The sequence below is a fragment of the Scyliorhinus canicula genome, chromosome 18 (genome assembly GCF_902713615.1).
Source record: "Scyliorhinus canicula chromosome 18, sScyCan1.1, whole genome shotgun sequence".
NCBI classification, from domain to species: domain Eukaryota; kingdom Metazoa; phylum Chordata; class Chondrichthyes; order Carcharhiniformes; family Scyliorhinidae; genus Scyliorhinus; species Scyliorhinus canicula.
The window spans coordinates 5,915,992-5,937,928 of NC_052163.1; the positions used below are offsets into that span (position 1 = coordinate 5,915,992).

The 21,937-nt window shown below is 51.1% G+C and overlaps 1 protein-coding gene across 1 annotated transcript in view; it reads right to left on the reverse strand.

The window, feature by feature from the left end:
* The window catches only part of rhbdl3 (rhomboid, veinlet-like 3 (Drosophila)), a 91,413-nt gene that overhangs the window by 62,325 nt on the left and 7,151 nt on the right, over positions 1 to 21,937 (reverse strand). The window contains exon 2 of the mRNA XM_038776934.1: positions 1,146 to 1,169. Within this exon, the coding sequence (XP_038632862.1) occupies positions 1,146 to 1,169 (24 nt within the window). The remainder of the gene's footprint in view (positions 1 to 1,145; positions 1,170 to 21,937) is intronic.

Genomic DNA, 21,937 nt, shown 5'->3' on the forward strand with positions numbered 1-21,937 from the left:
CCAACCTGCGCATGCGCGGCTAACGTCATACAGACGGCAGCCACACGTCATTTTGGTGCGCGGCCTTAATGACGGCCGTTAAGGTCGCGACGCCGTGATTCCCGGGGTCCCGCTCCTAGCCCCGATTGGGGGGGGGGGGGAGAATTGGGTCCCGGGAACGGGCGTGAAGGCTGCCGCGAAACACGGCCAGTTTCACGGCAGCCTTTACGACTCTCCGCATTTGCGGAGAATCTCGCCCAATGTGTCCAAGTTTGCAGACAACACTAAGATGAGTGGAAAAGCAAAAAATGCAGCGGATACCGGAAGTCTGCAGAGGGATTTGGATAGGTTAAGCGAATGGGCTAGGATCTGGCAGATGGAATACAATGTTGACAAATGTGAGGTTATCCGTTTTGGTAGGAATAACAGCAAAAGAGATTATCATTTAAATGATAAAATATTAAAACATGCTGCTGTGCAGAGAGACCTGGGTGTGCTAGTGCATGAGTCGCAAAAAGTTGGTTTACAGGTGCAACAGGTGATTAAGAAGGAAAATTGAATTTTGGGCAGATTGTTTCCACTGGCGGGTGAAAGCAGAACTAGGGGGCATAGCCTCAAAATAAGGGGAAGTAGATTTAGGACTGACCTCAGGAGGAACTTCTTCACCCAAAGGGTTGCTAATCTATGGAATTTCTTGCCCAGTGAAGCAGTTGAGGCTCCTTCATTAAATGTTTTTAAGATAAAGATAGATCGTTTTTTGAAGAATAAAGGGATTAAGAGTTATGGTGATCGGGCCGGAAAGTGGAGCTGAGTCCACAAAAGATCAGCCATGATCTCATTGAATGGTGGAGCAGGCTCGAGGGGCCAGATGGCCTACTCCTGCTCCTATGTTCCTTATGTTCTTATGACCCTGATTAGACGCCATCCTTGAATTGAGGGACAAACAACAAAGGTTATGACACAGTGTAGAGAAATCTATCCTTGGCTATTTACAATGTAATACAGAAATGCTAAAACACATATTTTTATAACTTTTAAACCAGTGTTTGATTTTTGGAGTTAGTTTTCCAGAACTGTCTCTCTATAATTACTGATTGGACAAATTCAGTAACTGGTCAAAAACTCAAACAGAAAACATTTGCAGTCTTGTTAAAATGTACACTTACCTGGTCAAAGAAAGCTTTCCAGTGCTATAGAAGGAAGCAGCGATGTACATGTGCAAGAAAAGGAAAAACAGAATAAGACTCAGCACACAGCAGTATACATAATATAATGCACACTCGTTTACATAATATAGATAACACATACTGGTCTAGCTCATGTATATGACATATGCTGATCTATCTAATGCAAATACATTCTGTAGCAATGTGCTGATTTAAACAAAATGGAATTGATGTGGTAAAACAGATTGACAATGTTTAGCTTACTGTTAGTTTGGGCAACTTTAATCACGTCAACCTTCTTAGATGGTTACATAAATTTTCTACCTGAACTACTTGAGACTAGACAGGAACTACCTGGTATTAGTGCTCTGGACACCTTGCCCCCTTAATACTGGCCAACAACAATGTACATTTATATAGCACCTCTATCTTTATAAGTCATCCAAGCCACGTCCTATTTTATTTATTTTCCACTTTCCCTTTTTCAAACTGCATCCTCCTGTTTACACTTGGACTCAATGAGGTCCATCCCCTGTTGTGCAAATCAGACCGGAGTGAGATAAATAGTCTCAGTTGTGAGGCCTCTGTGGTTAAATAGCTGGTCATTTTTTATCATGAGCCTCACGAGTGAAACATGGCCATGCAGGTAAGAATCCTTTGGAATATGAGCCCCTCCTGACCCACCTTAGTTGGTTGAATCCACCAGAAAGCTCACACTGATGAAAGTTTAATTGATCTAAATACTTCCACTAGCCTTAATGACTCTTTGAATCCATAAAGTGCAGAAGGAGCCTATTCAGCCCATCACGTCCGCACCGAAAGACCACCCCATCTAGGCCCAATCCCCCGCACTATCCCTGTAACCCCACCTAACCCAACTGTTGGACACCAAGGGGCAATTTATAATGGCCAATCCACCTAATCTGCACATTTTTGGACTGTGGGAGGAAACCGGAGCACCCGGAGGAAACCCACGCAGACACAGGGGAAAGTGCAGACTCCGCACAGACAGTCACCCGAGGCCGGAATCGAATCTGGGTCCCTGGCGCTGTGAGGCAGCAGTGCTAACCACTGTGTCACCCACGCCTCCTCCACCTCTGTAATAACCAGCCTGAAGCCACGAGGTCATTAATCTGGTCAGCACCACATTCCCCATCAAAACAGCAGAAATCCTCGCCTATCCCCATGTCCCTGACGATCTATCTCAGCCTCTCATCCACAGTAGTCATTGCTCTATCAGCAGCAAATCAGACCCATCTGCGGCATTCTCAATAATGAAAGAAAATGGATTTCAGATGTCTCATGTTCTCTGTCTCAGTCCCTTTCAGACCTATTAAGCTGCAGGTGGTGACACTGTCCAGCTTCTGAGCTGTATCAGAGTTCCTTGCTGTTCAATCAAGATCAATATCCAAAACCTCCACTTCCCTGTTGTTAAAAAGATTCCTGGAGGACTTCCGGTTGCGGCTATGACCAGCTAAGTCGCACGTTTGGCTGCTCCTGCGAGGAAGGTGTTTTCGGGCCGATTGGAGGGCCCCTAACGGCGCTGGAACGACGATTCCCGGTGGGGGAAGGTTCCCAGAAGAGAACCCTGCAAAATGTATGGTTGTCACCCGAAGTGGGGCAGAAAAAAAAGCGGCAGCAGCTCCCCGAAAAAAGCGGGGGAAGAAATCCAAAATGGCGGCCGGCGGCGCACCCGAGGACTGGAGGAAATGGGCGGAGGAGCAGCAGGCCGTTCTCCTGCGCTTCTTCACGGAGCTGAAAGTGGAGCTGCTGGAGTCGATAAACGCGACGACCACCAGGCTGATGGGAGCACAGGCGACCCAAGAGGCGTCAATTCGGGAGCTGCAGCAGGAGATGGCTGTGAGGGAGGAGGAGGCCACGGTCCTCGTGGGAAAGGTGGAGGTGCACGAGGCACTCCACCTGAAATGGCAAAACCGATTGGAGGAGATGGATACCCGCATGAGGCGGAAAAACCTGAGGATCCTGGGCCTGGCAGAAGGGCTGGAGGGGTCGGACCTCCCGAGGTATGTGGCAGAAATGCTGGGCTCACTGATGGGGGCAGGGGCCGTCCCTTCGCCCCTGGAACTGGAGGAGGCCTACAGAGTAATGGCCAGGAAGCCAAGAGCAAACGAACCCCCGAGGGCGGTCCTGGTTCGGTTCCAGCGATTCAGTGACCGGGAGAGGGTGCTGAGGTGGGCCAAGAGAGAGAGGAGCAGCAAATGGGAGAACTCGACGGTGAGGATCTACCAGGACTGGAGTGCGGAGGTGGCAAAGCGGCGGGCCCGGTTCAACCGGACGAAGGCGGTGCTGCATGCCAAGAGAATCAGATTCGGGATGCTGCAGCCAGCGCGCTTGTGGGTGACCTATAAGGACCAGCACCACTATTTCGAGTCCCCGGAGGAGGCGTGGGCCTTTGTCCAGGAAGAAAAGCTGGACTCGAACTAGAACCAGGGGATACTTGGCGGTTGTTGCCGCTCTGGTACTTTAAGCTGGACACGTGGCTTTCGTTTGGTTGGATTTTCACTTGGCTGTATTTTTGGACCCCTTTTTTTTTCTCTCTACCAGGTTTTTTTCTTTTTTCTGTTATTTATAATGTTATGTTGGGGGGGCGGGGTGGGGGGGGGAGTGCCGGGGGTATGTGTTTCTTGTGGGGTTTCTTTTTATCGGTGTGGGATCGGGGACGGGGGTGGAACTGAAGATGGAGGGGTGGGGAGTGGCAGGGCGAAAGCGCGGGCTTTCCTCTGGTTTCCCGCGCGCGGGGCAGAGGAGGGAGGAGGGTGGGAGGAAGGGGCGTGGTCAGCAATGGCTCCCTTTCCCGCGCTGGAGCGGGGTAAAGGAGGGGTGGTAAGGGGGGGGATGTCCCCCATGCCGGGAGGAGTCGGATTGTGGCAGGGGCAGCCGGGTCAGCGTAAACCAGCTGACTTACGGAAGTACTATGGAGGGTGCATCGCGGCTAGGAAGGGTCCTAGCCTGGGGGGGGAGGGGGGTGGGGGGGGGGAGGGGGGAAGGGGGGGGCTACCGGGTTGCTGCTGAAAAGGCCAGGGAGGAGAAGTTGAGGACCGGAGGGGTGGGGGGAGGGCGCCATCGCCATGGGGAGCGGGTCAGAAGGGGAGGGCTGACTCGGGGCGAGCAGGTGACAGGATATGGCTAGTCGGCAGGGGAGAGGGGCGGGCTGCCCTTCGACCCGGCTGATCACTTGGAATGTGAGGGGGCTGAATGGGCCGGTCAAGAGAACGAGAGTAATCTCGCATTTGAAGGGACTGAAGGCGGATGTAGCAATGCTACAAGAGACCCATTTGAAGGTGGCGGACCAGGTCCGCCTGAGAAGGGGGTGGGTGGGACAGGTGTTCCACTCAGGACTGGACGCAAAGAACCGGGGGGTGGCGATCCTGGTAGGGAAGAGGGTGTCGTTCGTGGCGGCGGAGGTGGTGGCGGATAAAGAGGGTAGATATGTCATGGTGAAGGGTAGGCTACAGGGGGAGAAAGTGGTGATGGTTAGTGTGTATGCCCCGAATTGGGACGACGCTGGCTTCATGAGGCGCCTACTGGGCCTCATTCCGGACCTGGAGGCAGGGGGCCTGATCATGGGGGGGGACTTCAACACAGTGCTGGACCCCGTGCTGGACAGATCGAGTTCAAGGACGAGTAGGAGGCCGGCAGCGGCAGAAGTGTTAAAGGGGTTTATGGAGCAGATGGGAGGGGTAGATCCCTGGAGGTTTGGGAGGCCGAGGGCGAGGGAGTATTCCTTTTTCTCCCATGTCCACAGAGTCTATTCTAGAATTGACTTTTTTGTATTGAGCAGGGGACTGATCCCGAAAGTACGGGAAGTGGAGTACTCGGCCATAGCGGTCTCAGACCATGCGCCACACTGGGTAGATTTGGAAATGGGGGAGGCGCGAGACCAGCGTCCGCTGTGGCGCCTGGATGTGGGGTTGCTGGCGGATGAGGAGGTGTGTAAGAGGGTCCGGAAGAGCATTGAAAGATATCTGGACACTAATGACACGGGGGAGGTGCAGGTGGGGATGGTCTGGGAGGCCCTGAAGGCGGTGATCCGGGGGGAGCTGATCTCCATACGGGCACATAGGGAAAGGAGGGAGAGACAGGAGAGGGAGAGGCTGGTGGGGGAGCTTTTGGACGTGGATAGGAGATATGCGGAGGCACCAGAGGAGGGGCTGTTGGGGGAACGGCGCAGTTTGCAGGCTAAGTTCGACCTGTTGACCACCAGAAAGGCAGAGACACAGTGGAGAAGGGCGCAGGGCGCGATTTATGAATATGGGGAGAAGGCGAGCAGGATGTTGGCGCATCAGCTCCGCAAGCGGGATGCGGCTAGAGAAATTGGGGGAGTGAGGGAGAGGGGTGGGAACGTGGTGCAGAAGGGGCCAGAAGTAAATGGGGTCTTCAGAGACTTCTATAAGGAGCTGTATCGGTCAGAGCCGCCGACGAGGGGAGGGGGGATGGAGGGCTTCTTGAACAAATTGAGGTTCCCCAAGGTCCAAGAGGAGCTGGTAGAGGGGCTGGGGGCGCCGATAGGGTTAGAGGAGCTAGTCAAGGGGATTGGGCATATGCAGACGGGGAAGGCGCCGGGGCCAGACGGGTACCCGGTGGAATTTTACAAAAAATATGCGGATTTGGTGGGCCCTGTGCTGGTACGAGCCTTCAACGAGGCATGGGAGGGGGGGGGCTCTGCCCCCGACAATGTCGCAGGCACTGATCTCTCTGATCTTGAAGCGGGACAAGGACCCCGTGCAGTGTGGGTCATATAGGCCTACCTCGCTCCTGAATGTGGACGCCAAGTTGCTGGCAAAGATCCTGGCTACCAGGATAGAGGATTGTGTGCCAGGGGTGATACACGAGGACCAGACGGGTTTTGTGAAAGGGCGGCAGCTTAATACGAACGTGCGGAGACTGCTAAACGTCATCATGATGCCGGCAGTGGAGGGTGAGGCGGAGATAGTGGTGGCATTGGACGCGGAGAAAGCATTTGATAGGGTGGAGTGGAAGTATCTGTGGGAGACGCTGGAACGGTTTGGATTTGGGGAGGGATTTATTAAATGGGTGAAGCTGCTCTATTCGGCCCCGACGGCAAGTGTAGTGACGAATGGTAGGAGATCGGAGTATTTTGGGCTCCACCGGGGGACCAGACAGGGGTGCCCCTTGTCCCCCCTGCTCTTCGCACTGGCAATTGAACCGTTGGCGATAGCACTGAGGGGCTCAGGGGGGTGGAGAGGGCTGATAAGGGGCGGGGAGGAGCACCGGGTATCGCTATACGCGGACGACCTGCTGCTATACGTGGCAGACCCAGAAGGGGGAATGCCGGAGGTGATGGAACTGCTAGCAGAATTCGGGGACTTTTCGGGGTACAAACTAAACTTGGGCAAGAGTGAGGTATTTGTGATACACCCAGGGGACCAGGAAGAGGGAATCGGGAGACTCCCGTTTAAGAGAGCAGGAAAGAGTTTTAGATATTTAGGGGTGCAGGTGGCAAGGAACTGGGGGACTCTCCACAAGCTGAACTTCTCCAGGCTGGTGGAACAGATGGAGGAGGAATTTAAAAGGTGGGACATGGTGCCGCTGTCGCTGGCGGGCAGAGTGCAGTCCGTTAAAATGACGGTCCTCCCGAGGTTTTTGTTCTTATTTCAGTGCTTGCCCATCTTCCTCCCTAGGGCCTTCTTCAAAAAGGTGACGAGTAGCATCATGAGCTACGTGTGGACGCACGGCACCCCAAGGGTGAGGAGGGTCTTCTTGGAGCGGAATAGGGAGAGTGGAGGGCTGGCATTACCCAATCTTTCGGGGTATTACTGGGCGGCAAATGTATCGATGGTGCGCAAGTGGATGATGGAAGGGGAGGGGGCAGCTTGGAAACGAATGGAGAGGGCGTCCTGTGGCAACATAAGCCTGGGGGCCCTAGTAACGGCGCCATGGCCGCTCCCTCCCACGAGGTACACCACGAGCCCGGTGGTGGCGGCCACCCTCAAGATCTGGGGGCAGTGGAGGCGACACAGGGGGGAAGTGGGGGGTCTGATGGAGGCACCGTTAAGAGGGAACCATAGATTCATCCTGGGGAACATGGACGGGGGATTTCAGAGCTGGCACAGGGTGGGCATCAGCCAGCTGAAGGATCTGTTTGTAGATGGGAGGTTTGCGAGCCTGAGAGAGCTGGAGGAGAAATTTGGGCTCCCCCCGGGAAACATGTTTAGACATTTGCAAGTGAAGACATTTGCTAGACGCCAGGTGGAAGGGTTTCCCTTGCTCCCCAGTAGGGGGGCGAGTGATAGGGTGCTCTCGGGGGTCTGGGTCGGAGGGGGGAGGATATCGGACATCTACAAAGTAATGCAGGAGGCGGAGGAGGCATCAGTAGAGGAGCTGAAAGCGAAGTGGGAGGGGGAGCTGGGAGAACAGATAGAGGATGGGACATGGGCTGATGCCCTGGAGAGGGTTAATTCTTCCTCCTCATGTGCGAGGCTTAGCCTCATTCAATTTAAGGTGCTACATAGAGCCCATATGACGGGGACAAGGATGAGTCGGTTCTTTGGGGGTGAGGACAGATGTGTCAGGTGTTCGGGAAGTCCAGCGAACCATGTCCATATGTTTTGGGCATGTCCGGCACTGGAGGAGTTCTGGAAGGGGGTGGCAAGGACGGTGTCGAGGGTGGTGGGATCCAGGGTCAAACCAGGATGGGGACTTGCGATCTTTGGGGTTGGGGTGGAGCCGGGGGTACAGGAGGCGAGAGAGGCCGAAGTACTGGCCTTTGCGTCCCTAGTTGCTCGAAGAAGGATACTAGTACAGTGGAAGGACGCGAGGCCTCCAAGCGTGGAAACTTGGATTAATGACATGGCAAGCTTTATTCAGTTGGAAAGGGTCAAATTCGCCCTGAGAGGGTCGGTACAAGGGTTCTTCAGGCGGTGGCAGCCTTTCCTCGACTTTTTGGCTCAGAGATAGGGTGCAGAGGTCGCAGCAGCAGCAACCCGGGGGGGAGGGGAGGGGGGGGGGAGGGGGGGGGTGGCAACAACGGTTGTGGTGGGTTATGTACGGTTGAAATGCGGGCAAACTTGCTCGCAGTTCATGTTTGATGTTGATTGTTGCTTTGTTTGTTTTTGGGGGAGGGGGGAGGGGGGGAGGGACAACGCGCGTGCGAGTTCGGGCGGGGGGGGGGGGATATTTGTTAAGAGGGAATATTTTGTAATATCCTATAGTTAGTTGGGGTAAATATCTTCATGTAAAAAATTCTTTCAATAAAAATTATTTAAAAAAAAAAAGATTCCTGGAATCTAGCAGTCAGGGTATGAACGCTCGGCTGTACTCAGGGATATCAGCTGTGATTCACAGAGCAGCACGCTTGCCTTCGAATCAGAAGGCTGTGGATTTGAGTCCAACTGAGGAGGTTTAAGAATGTGATTCAGGCTGATACTTCACGATGGGTGCTCTGCACTGGCAAAGGTGTTGTTGCCTTTAACATATTAAGCTGAGGCCTTGGTCTGCAATTTCAAATGGGCGCGATTTTGAAGAAGAAGAGGGCATTCTGCCTGATGCCCTGATCAACATTTACCCTTTGAAGAATATCACTAAACACAGACTATCCGGGGAGAACGGTAGCACAAGCGGATAGCACTGTTGCTTCACGGCGCCAGGGTCCCAGGTTCGATTCCCCGCTGGGTCACTATCTGTGCGGAATCTGCACGCTCTCCCGGTGTCTGCGTGGGTTTCCTCCGGGTGCTCCGGTTTCCTCCCACAGTCCAAAGACGTGCAGGTTAGGTGGATTGGCCATGATAAATTGCCCTTAGTGACCAAAAAAATAAGGAGGGGTTATTGGGTTATGGGGATAGGGTGGAAGTGAGGTTTTAATTGGGTCGGTGCAGACTCGATGGGCCGAATAGCCTCCTTCTGCACTGTATGTTCTATGTTCTATCTGGCAATCTCTCATTGTTATTTGTGGGAGCTTGCTGTGCACAAATTGGCTGCCGTGTTTCACGTATCACAGCAGTGATGCCAGTATGTTGTAAAATGCTTACGGTTGTGACAGGTGCTTTATAAATGCAAGTGTGTGTGTTCCTTCTTGAAGCTGAAGTCGTCACTCTCAGCTGGGGTGGGGGAATGTGGGCGACAACTGGCTTCAGGGTTCCCAAGCTCAGGGCGGAGAGGTTGAAACGGCCCATCAGCCTGGCTCAGATCAGCACACATGCCGATATCAACTAAGGATGGGGTCAGACTGCGCTGTGTAGACAATATGGGTTCAACAGGCCAACCATCATTGGTGATCGTCAGTCGCAAACGTCCCCAGCAGCGATGACAACAGTCTGTGAAAGCAAAGGTCAGCATGAGTCAGAGGGGGATTTGGAGGAAATAACATAGAATATTAAATGAGAAAGCTGCCGCACGTGCCTGGAACACACATCATTGCGGACAAGTGCTGGAAACCGGGATTCGAGTAAGGTAAGGTAAAGCCACCATAGTCCCAGCTTCCCCCCCATTGAGGGGGAGAGCTGACTGGTGGTGATTTAACCTGAGGATCACCACACCTCAGGCGAGGGGCGAGGTTGAGAAGGTAGGGCCTTCACGAATAGCCGATACGGGAATTGAACCCGCGCTGCTGGTCTCGCTCTGCATCACGAACCAGCTGTCCAGCCCACTGAGCTAAACCAGCCCCCATATTTGCGTAAATAGGTGCTTGATGGCCAGCGTGGCCACAATGGGCCAAAGGGCCTCATTCGGTGCTGTAAAAACACTGAGGATGCTCTGTGGAGCAATTTCATAGTCCTGAAATCAGGTGACAGACAAAGATCTCAGGGTGAGTTAGCTGTCTCCGCACTGAGCCGTTAATCCAACAACGATGTTTAATGTCCCAAATGTGAAGGTCAGGGCATCACATGTTGTTACTGTGTGGAATGCACAATGAGATTAACCAAAATATTGCTGATAATTATTTTCTCTTCATTATACTTTTGTCCTCTTGCAGTAGAGATGCTGGGGTTGGGGAAGCTGAACTGCCCCACAGGCATCTCTCAGCCTGCCTCCCCCAGTGGGCACTCTCCGCATATCAGCCTTGATTCTGAATGGTGGCTAGCTATTTAACCAGAGGGGGCATCTATTCTGAGACTTGTCACCTCCCCAACAATAGAACATACAGTGCAGAAGGAGGCGATTTGGTCCATCATGGCTGCACCAACCCACTTCAGCCCTCACATCCCCGTAACCCAAAACCCCTCCTAATCGTTTTGCTCACTAAGGGCAATTTATCATGGCCAATCCACCTAACCTGCACGTCTTTGAACTGTGGGAGGAAACCGGAGCACCCGGAGGAAACCCATGCTGGAGGGAGTCTGAATCCTCACCTGAATGGGTAATTTAAAAAATATTTAAATGTGCACTTTTGCTTTAAGAGGATTACAGACAAAGAGCTGGAAAGTGGGGATGAGGCTGGATTGCTATTTTTTGGCTGCCTTCAGCATGATGGGCCTTCTGTGCCGCAATTCTGCCACGTTTAAAATCTAACCTTGCTAAATTTAAAGATTTATGGTGCAACCTGCGTCTTTGAATGCCTTTAAATATTGTTACAGAGCCACATTCCTCATTAAAGTGTTTGGTAAACTTTAGTTCATTTGGCGTTAGCTGCATTCAGGCACATTGTTTTCTGCGACATTGTGGCCAAAAATCACACATAGTTCTTCTGGCTCCCTTAGCAAAAATAATGTGACTGCCAAAGAACCTTTGATGACTCCAGCATTCTTCTAAATAGAAGATACATAGAGACAGCTGTGGACAGAGAGAGAGATTGAACACAGATACAGAAATTGGAACGCACAAGAATACAGACCCATGCACGGAGATTCCTAAACATGAAAACAGTGGGAGGAAACCGGAGCACAGATTTATAAGAGGTTAAAACAGGAACAGGGAGACTAAAAAGGATCAGGCACAGGTACACATGTAGAGAAGGGTTTAGGAAAACATAGAAACACTTTGGAGACAGCAGGACATCAGAACTTCATGTTGCCTTTCATGAGCTCCGTTTGTTTACAGAAAGACGCAACAGGGCCACACATTCCACGTGCCCAATAATTCCCAGGTATCCCAGGTAACTCTATTATTCCAACTGATTTTGATGTTTTATTAAAGGTTTATCTGTCAATGAGACACCAGCACTAAAACCAACCCAATTTCAGACTTCCAGACCCATAAAGCAAACAGGTCAGGGCCATGTGTAAATTCCAATCTCAACCTGGCTGGGTTACCTGGGGATCAATGACTGGTTTGTCCAGCAGCCTGTTTGGAAACCCCCAGTGTAGCAGGGACACAGGTGAAAAGGTAAACAGCGCAGAAAATGAGCAACTCAGCCAGCGGAGGAATACACAGCCAGACAACAGGAAAATACATAAGACAGGCACAGAAAAAGACTGAGATAGAAATGTGAGAGACACAGAGGAAGTGACAGAGAGACATTACCTCACACACTGACAGAGAGAGTGACATTACCCCACACATACAGAGAGAGGGACATTACCCCACACACAGACAGAGAGAGTGACATTACCCCACACATACAGAGAGAGGGACATTACCCCACACACAGACAGAGAGAGTGACATTACCCCACACATACAGAGAGAGGGACATTACCCCACACACTGACAGAGACAGGGACATTACCCCACACACTGACAGAGAGACATTACCCCACACACTGACAGAGAGACATTAACCCACACAATGACAGAGAGACATTACCTCACACACAGACAGAGAGAGGGACATTACCCCACACACTGACAGAGAGAGTGACATTACCCCACACACAGACAGAGAGAGGGACATTACCCCACAAAGACAGAGAGAGGGACATTACCCCACACACTGACAGAGAGAGGGACATTACCCCACACACTGACAGAGAGAGGGACATTACCCCACACACTGACAGAGGGACATTACCCCAGACAATGACAGAGAGACATTACCTCACACACAGACAGAGAGAGGGACATTACCCCACACACTGACAGAGAGAGTGACATTACCCCACACACAGACAGAGAGAGGGACATTACCCCACAAAGACAGAGAGAGGGACATTACCCCACACACTGACAGAGAGAGGGACATTACCCCACACACTGACAGAGAGAGGGACATTACCCCACACACTGACAGAGTGAGGGACATTAACCCACACACTGACAGAGAGACATTACCCCACACACTAACAGAGAGACATTACCCCACACAATGACCGAGAGACATTACCTCACACACAGACAGAGAGAGGGACATTACCCCACACACTGACAGAGAGAGTGACATTACCCCACACACAGACAGAGAGAGGGACATTACCCCACAAAGACAGAGAGAGGGACATTACCCCACACACTGACAGAGAGAGGGACATTACCCCACACACTGACAGAGAGAGGGAAATTACCCCACACATACAGAGAGAGGGACATTACCCCACACACTGACAGAGAGAGTGACATTACCCCACACACTGACAGAGAGGGACATTACCCCACACACTGACAGAGGGACATTACCCCACACACTGACAGAGAGAGGGACATTACCCCACACACTGACAGAGAGACATTAACCCACACACTGACAGAGAGAGTGACATTACCTCACCCACTGACAGAGAGAGGGACATTACCCCACACACTGACAGAGAGAGGGACATTACCCCACACACGGACAGAGAGAGGGACATTACCCCACACACTGACAGAGAGAGGGACATTACCCCACACACTGACAGAGAGAGGGACATTACCCCACAAAGACAGAGAGAGGGACATTACCCCACACACTGACAGAGAGAGGGACATTACCCCACACACTGATAGAGAGAGGGACATTACCCCACACACTGACAGAGACAGGGACATTACCCCACACACTGACAGAGAGAGGGACATTACCCCACACACTGACAGAGACATTACCCCACACACTGACAGAGAGAGAGACATTACCCCACACACTGACAGAGGGAGATTACCCCACACACTGACAGAGAGGGGGACATTACCCAACACACTGACAGAGGGAGATTACCCCACACACTGACAGAGAGAGAGAGGGACATTACCCCACAAATACAGAGAGAGGGACATTACCCCACACACTGACAGGGAGAGGGACATTACCCCACACACTGACAGAGAGGGACATTACCCCACACACTGACAGAGAGAGGGACATTACCCCACACACTGACAGAGAGAGGGACATTACCCCACACACTGACAGAGACAGGGACATTACCCCACACACTGACAGAGAGAGGGACATTACCCCACACACTGACAGAGACATTACCCCACACACTGACGGAGAGAGTGACATTACCCTACACACTGACAGAGAGACATTACCCCACACACTGACAGAGAGAGGGACATTGCCCCACACACTGACAGAGAGGGACATTACCCCACACACTGACAGAGAGAGGGACATTGCCCAATACACTGACAGAGAGAGGGTCATTACCCCACACACTGACAGAGACATTACCCCACACACTGACAGAGAGAGAGACATTACCCCACACACTGACAGAGAGAGGGACATTACCCTACACACTGACAGAGAGACATTACCCCACACACTGACAGAGAGAGGGACATTGCCCCACACACTGACAGAGAGGGACATTACCCCACACACTGACAGAGAGAGGGACATTACCCCACACACTGACAGAGACAGGGACATTACCCCACACACTGACAGAGAGGGACATTACCCCACACACTGACGGAGAGAGTGACATTACCCCACACACTGACAGAGAGTGACATTACCCCACACACGGACAGATAGAGTGACATTACCCCACAGACTGACAGAGAGAGGGACATTACCCCACACACTGATAGAGAGAGGGACATTACCCCACACACTGACGGAGAGGGACATTACCCTACACACTGACAGAGTGAGGGACATTACCCCACACACTGACAGAGTGAGGGACATTACCCCACACACTGACAGAGAGAGGGACATTACCCCACAAAGACAGAGAGAGGGACATTACCCCACACACTGACAGAGAGAGGGACATTACCCCACACACTGACAGAGAGAGGGACATTACCCCACACACTGACAGAGAGACATTACCCCACACACTGACAGAGAGAGGGACATTACCCCACACACTGACAGAGAGACATTAACCCACACACTGACCGAGAGAGAGAGAGGGACATTACCCCAGACACTGACAGAGAGAGGGACATTACCCCAGACACAGACAGAGAGAGGGACATTACCCCACACACTGACAGAGAGAGGGACATTACCCCACACACTGACAGAGGGACATTACCCCACACACTGAGCGAGAGAGAGACATTACCCCACACACTGACAGAGAGAGGGACATTACCCCACACACTGACAGAGAGACATTGCCCCACACACTGACAGAGAGAGGGACATTACCCCACACACTGACAGAGAGGGACATTACCCCACAGACTGACAGAGAGAGGGAGATTACCCCACAGACTGACAGAGAGGGACATTACCCCACACACTGACAGAGAGGGACATTACCCCACACACTGACAGAGAAGGACATTACCCCACACACTGACAGAGAGAGGGACATTACCCCACAGACTGACAGAGAGAGGGACATTACCCCACAGACTGACAGAGAGAGGGACATTATCCCACACACTGACAGAGAGAGGGACATTACCCCACACACTGACAGAGAGAGGGACATTACCCCACACACTGACAGAGAGGGACATTACCCCACACACTGACAGAGAGGGGACATTACCCCACACACTGACAGAGAGACATTACCCCACACACTGACAGAGAGAGGGACATTACCCCACAGACTGACAGAGAGAGGGACATTATCCCACACACTGACAGAGAGAGGGTCATTACCCCACACACTGACAGAGAGAGGGACATTACCCCACACACTGACAGAGAGAGGGACATTACCCCACACACTGACAGAGAGAGGGACATTACCCCAGACACTGACAGAGAGACATTACCCCACACACGGACAGAGAGAGGGTCATTATCCCACACACTGACAGAGAGAGGGACATTACCCCACACACTGACAGAGAGAGGGACATTACCCCACACACTGACAGAGAGAGGGACATTACCCCACACACTGACAGAGAGGGACATTACCCCACACACTGACAGAGACAGGGACATTACCCCACACACTGACAGAGAGAGTGCCATTACCCCACACACCGACGGAGAGAGGGACATTACCCCACACACTGACAGAGAGAGGGACATTACCCCACACACTGACAGAGAGAGGGACATTACCCCACCCACTGACAGAGAGAGGGTCATTAACCCACACACTGACAGAGAGAGGGACATTACCCCACACACTGACAGAGAGGGGGACATTAACCCACAGACTGACAGAGAGACATTACCCCACACACTGACAGAGAGACATTTCCCCACAGAGACAGAGAGAGGGAAATTACCCCACACACTGACAGAGAGAGGGACATTACCCCACACACTGACAGAGAGATGGACATTACCCCACAAACTGACAGAGAGAGGGACATTACCCCACAGACTGACAGAGAGAGGAACATTACCCCACACACTGACAGAGAGAGGGTCATTAACCCACACACTGACAGAGAGACATTACCCCACACACTGACAGAGGGAGGGTCATTACCCCACACACTGACGGAGAGAGGGACATTACCCCACACACTGACAGAGAGAGGGACATTACCCCACACACTGACAGAGAGAGGGACATTACCCCACACACTGACAGAGGGACATTACCCCACACACTGACAGAGGGGGACATTACCACACACACTTACAGAGGGGCATTACCCCACACATTGACAGAGAGAGGGACATTACCCCACAAAGGCAGAGAGAGGGGCATTACCCCACACACTGACAGAGAGAGAGAGAGACATTACCCCACACACTGACAGAGAGTGGGACATTACCCCACACACTGACGGAGAGAGCGACATTACTCCACACACTGACAGAGAGACATTACCCCACACAATGACAGAGAGACATTACCCCACAAAGACAGAGAGAGGGACATTAACCCAGACACTGACAGAGAGAGGGACATTACGCCTGACACAGAGTTACACAGGGACACTCACACGGACACTGATACTGACACAGAGTTACACAGGGACACTCACACGGACACTGATACTGACACAGAGTTACACAGAGACAGTCACACTGACACTGATACTGACACAGAGTTACACAGAGACACCCACACGGACACTGATACTGACACAGAGTTACACTGAGACACTCACACGGACACTGATAGGTACTGACACAGAGTTACACAGAGACAGTCACACGGACACTGATACCGACACAGAGTTACACAGAGACACCCACACGGACACTGATACTGACACAGAGTTACACAGAGACACACAAACACTGATACTGACACAGAGACACACACGGACACTGATACTGACACAGAGTTACACAGAGACACCCACACGGACACTGATACTGACACAGAGTTACACAGAGACACTCACACGGACACTGATACTGACACAGAGTTACACAGAGACAGTCACACGGACACTGATACTGACACAGAGTTACACAGAGACACTCACACGGACACTGATACTGACACAGAGTTACACAGAGACAGTCACACGGACACTGATACTGACACAGAGGTACACAGAGACACTCACACGGACACTGATACTGACACAGAGTTACACAGAGACACTCACACGGACACTGATACTGACACAGAGTTACACAGAGACACCCACACGGACACTGATACTGACACAGAGTTACACAGAGACAGTCACACGGACACTGATACTGACACAGAGTTACACAGAGACACTCACACGGACACTGATACTGACACAGAGTTACACAGAGACACTCACAGGGACACTGATACTGACACAGAGTTACACAGAGACACCCACACGACACTGATACTGACACAGAGTTACACAGAGACAGTCACACGGACACTGATAGATACTGACACAGAGTTACACAGAGACACCCACACTGACACTGATAGATACTGACACAGAGTTACACAGAGACACCCACACTGACACTGATAGATACTGACACAGAGTTACACAGAGACACTCACACGGACACTGATACTGACACAGAGTTACACAGAGACACTCACACGGACACTGATACTGACACAGAGTTACACAGAGACACTCACACGGACACTGATACTGACACAGAGTTACACAGAGACAGTCACACGGACACCGATAGATACTGACACAGAGTTACACAGAGACACTCACACGGACACTGATACTGACACAGAGTTACACAGAGACACCCACACGACACTGATACTGACACAGAGTTACACAGAGACACCCACACGGACACTGATACTGACACAGAGTTACACAGAGACACCCACACGGACACTGATACTGACACAGAGTTACACAGAGACACTCACACGGACACTGATACTGACACAGAGTTACACAGAGACAGTCACACGGACACTGATAGATACTGACACAGAGTTACACAGAGACACTCACACGGACACTGATACTGACACAGAGTTACACAGAGACACTCACACGGACACTGATACTGACACAGAGTTACACAGAGACACTCACACGGACACTGATACTGACACAGAGTTACACAGAGACACTCACACGGACACTGATACTGACACAGAGTTACACAGAGACAGTCACACGGACACTGATAGATACTGACACAGAGTTACACAGAGACACTCACACGGACACTGATACTGACACAGAGTTACACAGAGACACTCACACGGACACTGATACTGACACAGAGTTACACAGAGACACACACGGACACTGATACTGACACAGAGTTACACAGAGACACTCACACGGACACTGATACTGACACAGAGTTACACAGAGACACTCACACGGACACTGATACTGACACAGAGTTACACAGAGACACTCACACGGACACTGATACTGACACAGAGTTACACAGAGACACTCACACGGACACTGATAGATACTGACACAGAGTTACACAGAGACACTCACACGGACACTGATACTGACACAGAGTTACACAGAGACACTCACACGGACACTGATACTGACACAGAGTTACACAGAGACACTCACACGGACACTGATACTGACACAGAGTTACACAGAGACACTCACACGGACACTGATACTGACACAGAGTTACACAGAGACACTCACACGGACACTGATACTGACACAGAGTTACACAGAGACACCCACACGGACACTGATACTGACACAGAGTTACACAGAGACACCCACACGGACACTGATACTGACACAGAGTTACACAGAGACACTCACACGGACACTGATACTGACACAGAGTTACACAGAGACACTCACACCGACACTGATACTGACACAGAGTTACACAGAGACACTCACACGGACACTGATACTGACACAGAGACACTCACACGGACACTGATACTGACACAGAGCTACACAGAGACACACACGGACACTGATACTGACACAGAGTTACACAGAGACACCCACACGGACACTGATACTGACACAGAGTTACACAGAGACACCCACACGGACACTGATACTGACACAGAGTTACACAGAGACACTCACACCGACACTGATACTGACACAGAGTTACACAGAGACACTCACACGGACACTGATACTGACACAGAGTTACACAGAGACACTCACACGGACACTGATACTGACACAGAGTTACACAGAGACACCCACACGGACACTGATAGATACTGACACAGAGTTACACAGAGACACCCACACGGACACTGATACAGAGTTACACAGAGACACTCACACGGACACTGATACTGACACAGAGTTACACAGAGACACACACACAGACACTGATACTGACACAGAGTTACACAGAGACACCCACACGGACACTGATACTGACACAGAGTTACACAGGGACACTCACACCGACACTGATAGATACTGACACAGAGTTACACAGAGACACTCACACGGACACTGATACTGACACAGAGTTACACAGAGACACTCACACGGACACTGATACTGACACAGAGTTACACAGAGACACTCACACGGACACTGATACTGACACAGAGTTACACAGAGACACTCACACGGACACTGATAGATACTGACACAGAGTTACACAGAGACACTCACACGGACACTGATACTGACACAGAGTTACACAGAGACACTCACACGGACACTGATACTGACACAGAGTTACACAGAGACACTCACACGGACACTGATACTGACACAGAGTTACACAGAGACACTCACACGGACACTGATACTGACACAGAGTTACACAGAGACACTCACACGGACACTGATACTGACACAGAGTTACACAGAGACACCCACACGGACACTGATACTGACACAGAGTTACACAGAGACACCCACACGGACACTGATACTGACACAGAGTTACACAGAGACACTCACACGGACACTGATACTGACACAGAGTTACACAAAGACACTCACACCGACACTGATACTGACACAGAGTTACACAGAGACACTCACACGGACACTGATACTGACACAGAGACACTCACACGGACACTGATACTGACACAGAGCTACACAGAGACACACACGGACACTGATACTGACACAGAGTTACACAGAGACACCCACACGGACACTGATACTGACACAGAGTTACACAGAGACACCCACACGGATACTGATACTGACACAGAGTTACACAGAGACACTCACACCGACACTGATACTGACACAGAGTTACACAGAGACACTCACACGGACACTGATACTGACACAGAGTTACACAGAGACACTCACACCGACACTGATACTGACACAGAGTTACACAGAGACACCCACACGGACACTGATAGATACTGACACAGAGTTACACAGAGACACCCACACGGACACTGATACAGAGTTACACAGAGACACTCACACGGACACTGATACTGACACAGAGTTACACAGAGACACACACACAGACACTGATACTGACACAGAGTTACACAGAGACACCCACACGGACACTGATACTGACACAGAGTTACACAGGGACACTCACACCGACACTGATAGATACTGACACAGAGTTACACAGAGACACTCACACGGACACTGATACTGACACAGAGTTACACAGAGACAGTCACACGGACACTGATACTGACACAGAGTTACACAGAGACACTCACACGGACACTGATACTGACAGAGAGACACTCACACGGACACTGATACTGACACAGAGCTACACAGAGACACACACGGACACTGATACTGACACAGAGTTACACAGAGACACCCACACGGACACTGATACTGACACAGAGTTACACAGAGACACCCACACGGATACTGATACTGACACAGAGTTACACAGAGACACTCACACCGACACTGATACTGACACAGAGTTACACAGAGACACTCACACGGACACTGATACTGACACAGAGTTACACAGAGACACTCACACCGACACTGATACTGACACAGAGTTACACAGAGACACCCACACGGACACTGATAGATACTGACACAGAGTTACACAGAGACACCCACACGGACACTGATACAGAGTTACACAGAGACACTCACACGGACACTGATACTGACACAGAGTTACACAGAGACACACACACAGACACTGATACTGACACAGAGTTACACAGAGACACCCACACGGACACTGATACTGACACAGAGTTACACAGGGACACTCACACCGACACTGATAGATACTGACACAGAGTTACACAGAGACACCCACACGGACACTGATACAGAGTTACACAGAGACACTCACACGGACACTGATACTGACACAGAGTTACACAGAGACACACACACAGACACTGATACTGACACAGAGTTACACAGAGACACTCACACGGACACTGATACTGACACAGAGTTACACAGAGACAGTCACACGGACACTGATACTGACACAGAGTTACACAGAGACACTCACACGGACACTGATACTGACACAGAGTTACACAGAGACACCCACATGGACACTGATACTGACACAGAGTTACACAGAGACACACACACGGACACTGATACTGACACAGAGTTACACAGAGACACTCACACGGACACTGATACTGACACAGAGTTACACAGAGACACCCACACGGACACTGATACTGACACAGAGTTACACAGAGACACTCACACGGACACTGATACTGACACAGAGTTACACAGAGACACACACACGGACACTGATACTGACACAGAGTTACACAGAGACACCCACACGACACTGATACTGACACAGAGTTACACAGAGACACCCACACGGACACTGATACTGACACAGAGTTACACAGGGACACTCACACCGACACTGATAGATACTGACACAGAGTTACACAGAGACACTCACACGGACACTGATACTGACACAGAGTTACACAGAGACACTCACACGGACACTGATACTGACACAGAGTTACACAGAGACACTCACACGGACACTGATACTGACACAGAGTTACACAGAGACACTCACACGGACACTGATACTGACACAGAGTTACACAGAGACAGTCACACGGACACTGATACTGACACAGAGTTACACAGAGACACTCACACGGACACTGATACTGACACAGAGTTACACAGAGACACTCACACGGACACTGATACTGACACAGAGTTACACAGAGACAGTCACACGGACACTGATACTGA